This window comes from Hylaeus volcanicus, chromosome 9, assembly GCF_026283585.1.
Source record: "Hylaeus volcanicus isolate JK05 chromosome 9, UHH_iyHylVolc1.0_haploid, whole genome shotgun sequence".
In the NCBI taxonomy this organism is placed as follows: Eukaryota; Metazoa; Arthropoda; class Insecta; order Hymenoptera; family Colletidae; genus Hylaeus; species Hylaeus volcanicus.
In genome coordinates this window covers 1,637,203-1,639,297 of record NC_071984.1, presented here as the reverse complement: position 1 = coordinate 1,639,297, position 2,095 = coordinate 1,637,203, and the positions used below count along the sequence as shown (strand labels likewise).

General features: G+C 40.6%; 1 protein-coding gene across 1 annotated transcript in view; it reads right to left on the bottom strand.

The window, feature by feature from the left end:
• Positions 1-2,095, bottom strand: part of LOC128881890 (uncharacterized) — a 58,656-nt gene that overhangs the window by 15,513 nt on the left and 41,048 nt on the right. The window contains exon 2 of the mRNA XM_054133289.1: positions 196-415. Within this exon, the coding sequence (XP_053989264.1) occupies positions 196-415 (220 nt within the window). The remainder of the gene's footprint in view (positions 1-195; positions 416-2,095) is intronic.

Genomic DNA, 2,095 nt, shown 5'->3' with positions numbered 1-2,095 from the left:
AAAATTTTATTGAATTTCTGGAAGAAGATCTTTCGAGCTTTTAATTTCTATCTCTGAAACTAAACATCCTGTGAACTGTAGATATAAAAAAGTTCCTTCGTATCATTCGTTCTTAGAGTTTCTAGCAAAAGACGTTCCGCAAAAATCCTCGATAAAGAGATAATCAATTCCGTGAAAGAAACATCTCGCGTGTACCTTGACGTGAGGGCGTCGCTCCACTCGGTTTCGACGGCAACTCGTGGTTCACCGTAGACATCGTTCTCGGAACGAGGCGACGTTACCACAGGCTGGCTGCCACGGTACCAAGCTACCGTGCCCAAATCGTGAGGTCCTTGGGACATTTGACACGTCAGCGTCAGTAGGCTTCCCGTTTTTACGTAGATGTCCGACGGGCCGCTTATCCTGGCTCTTGCCTCTGAAACAAGTCGAATATTTTCCAATTACTCAAGCGGTAGCTTCACAGCCTTTTCATTCACCAATTATTGCAAAAGAGGATCGTAAATTTCCATTTCGAAATAACGAATCCAATATCAGCCAAAGTAAAACGCTTTAAATTTGCCTGCCAGTGAATGGGTTAAATTATTACCAAAAATGTACGAATTAACGGTTAAATAAATAATTGAGTATCGAAAATTGTTACGTATCCGAGATTCGCTAAAGCACGCGCTTTTGAAGCACCCGTTAAGAGTCGTGTAATAAATCACCAAAAATGTCGCATAGAAAGGGAGTTTTCAGGTTAGTTTTCCCCCATCGAAGCTACCTTTCTTTTGCTCCCTTTCTTTTTTGTTCTTTGAAAAGGTTTCATCAATTTCATCGTGGCCGGTAAAGGTTTCCATCAGAGTACAGTTCAATGACTTTGATCGAACAGAAGGAAAAAAAAAATGTGTTTAATCATGGCTGAAGAATGGCGAACATATTGTGTGATTCGCGCTATTTCGTTACAGGGGATGTATACAAGGGCGAGCACCGATCGATTTTCACTTTAAACCTGTCACGCTGATCTTTCAATTTTTCTCGTTTAATTCCTGACACGTATAAGTTGATAATTATTTAAAAAAAAAGAAAAACTCGTACATTCCTTTATCGAGCATCTACCCGGTGACGAAATAAAAATCGAACCCTGCTTGTACTATTGGGTTGTACAGAAAGTTCGTGGCAATTTTGGAGAAACATTCAGAGACAGGTTTGAACTTTTATGTATTTGGTTGTCCGAAAAGTTTCTTTCGTTTTATCAATAAGTAATACGTACGCAATATTTTATGTGTAACGTTACATTATTGAATCGTGTACGATTCGTTTCGCTCCGTTACTGTTACAACATCAACATCTAAGAAATTAGATTGTCTATTTATATAAACACTAGCGCACAAAATGCGTGGGAAATTACGAAAGAAACTTTTGGGACAATCTAATATATTTATTGAATTATACATGTACCGTTTCCTTCCGCAACTTTTCCACCTTTCAAAGGGACGTCCACGTGTTATTTGTTTTCAACTACTTCGATATATTCAGACCTGTACCGCCTATTGAAAATCGCCATGGACTTTCCAGACAACCCAATATGATCGAGTATTCCTTGGAATTTATAATAGAAATTCGTTGAAAATTGTCCGTCGCTTCCGGAACACGCACACGCAGGCACGCACATTTTCCGACATCTACTTTGAAGCGGAATCGGCTATTTTTCAAAGCTTTCGAGCGTTTTCCAAATTGAAACGGTTCCAAGTGAAAATCGAATAATTCGGAGCGGGTACCATCCACGATTTTATTTTACACAATTTCTCTTTCGTCGGGCGCTAATTAATGTTTTCGCGGGAATTTATCATAGACGGCATTGTTGTGCGCGTTTCATACAAGATTTAGCGGCGCCAGCGGCCGCGAATGAATGCAGCCAGCGGGTCTAGGTGCGAGAAAAGCTTCTGCATGTACAGGAGTTTGCAAAGCTTCGGTGCCACCGGCATTGGCACTGGCATTGCTCGGAATTGCGAGTGTGAGCGGAACGAAAGTATTTGAAGAGGCCTCCGATGCCGACGCAACGATTGATGGTTGATAGTTGATAGTTGATAGTTGATAGTTGATAGTTGATAGTTGA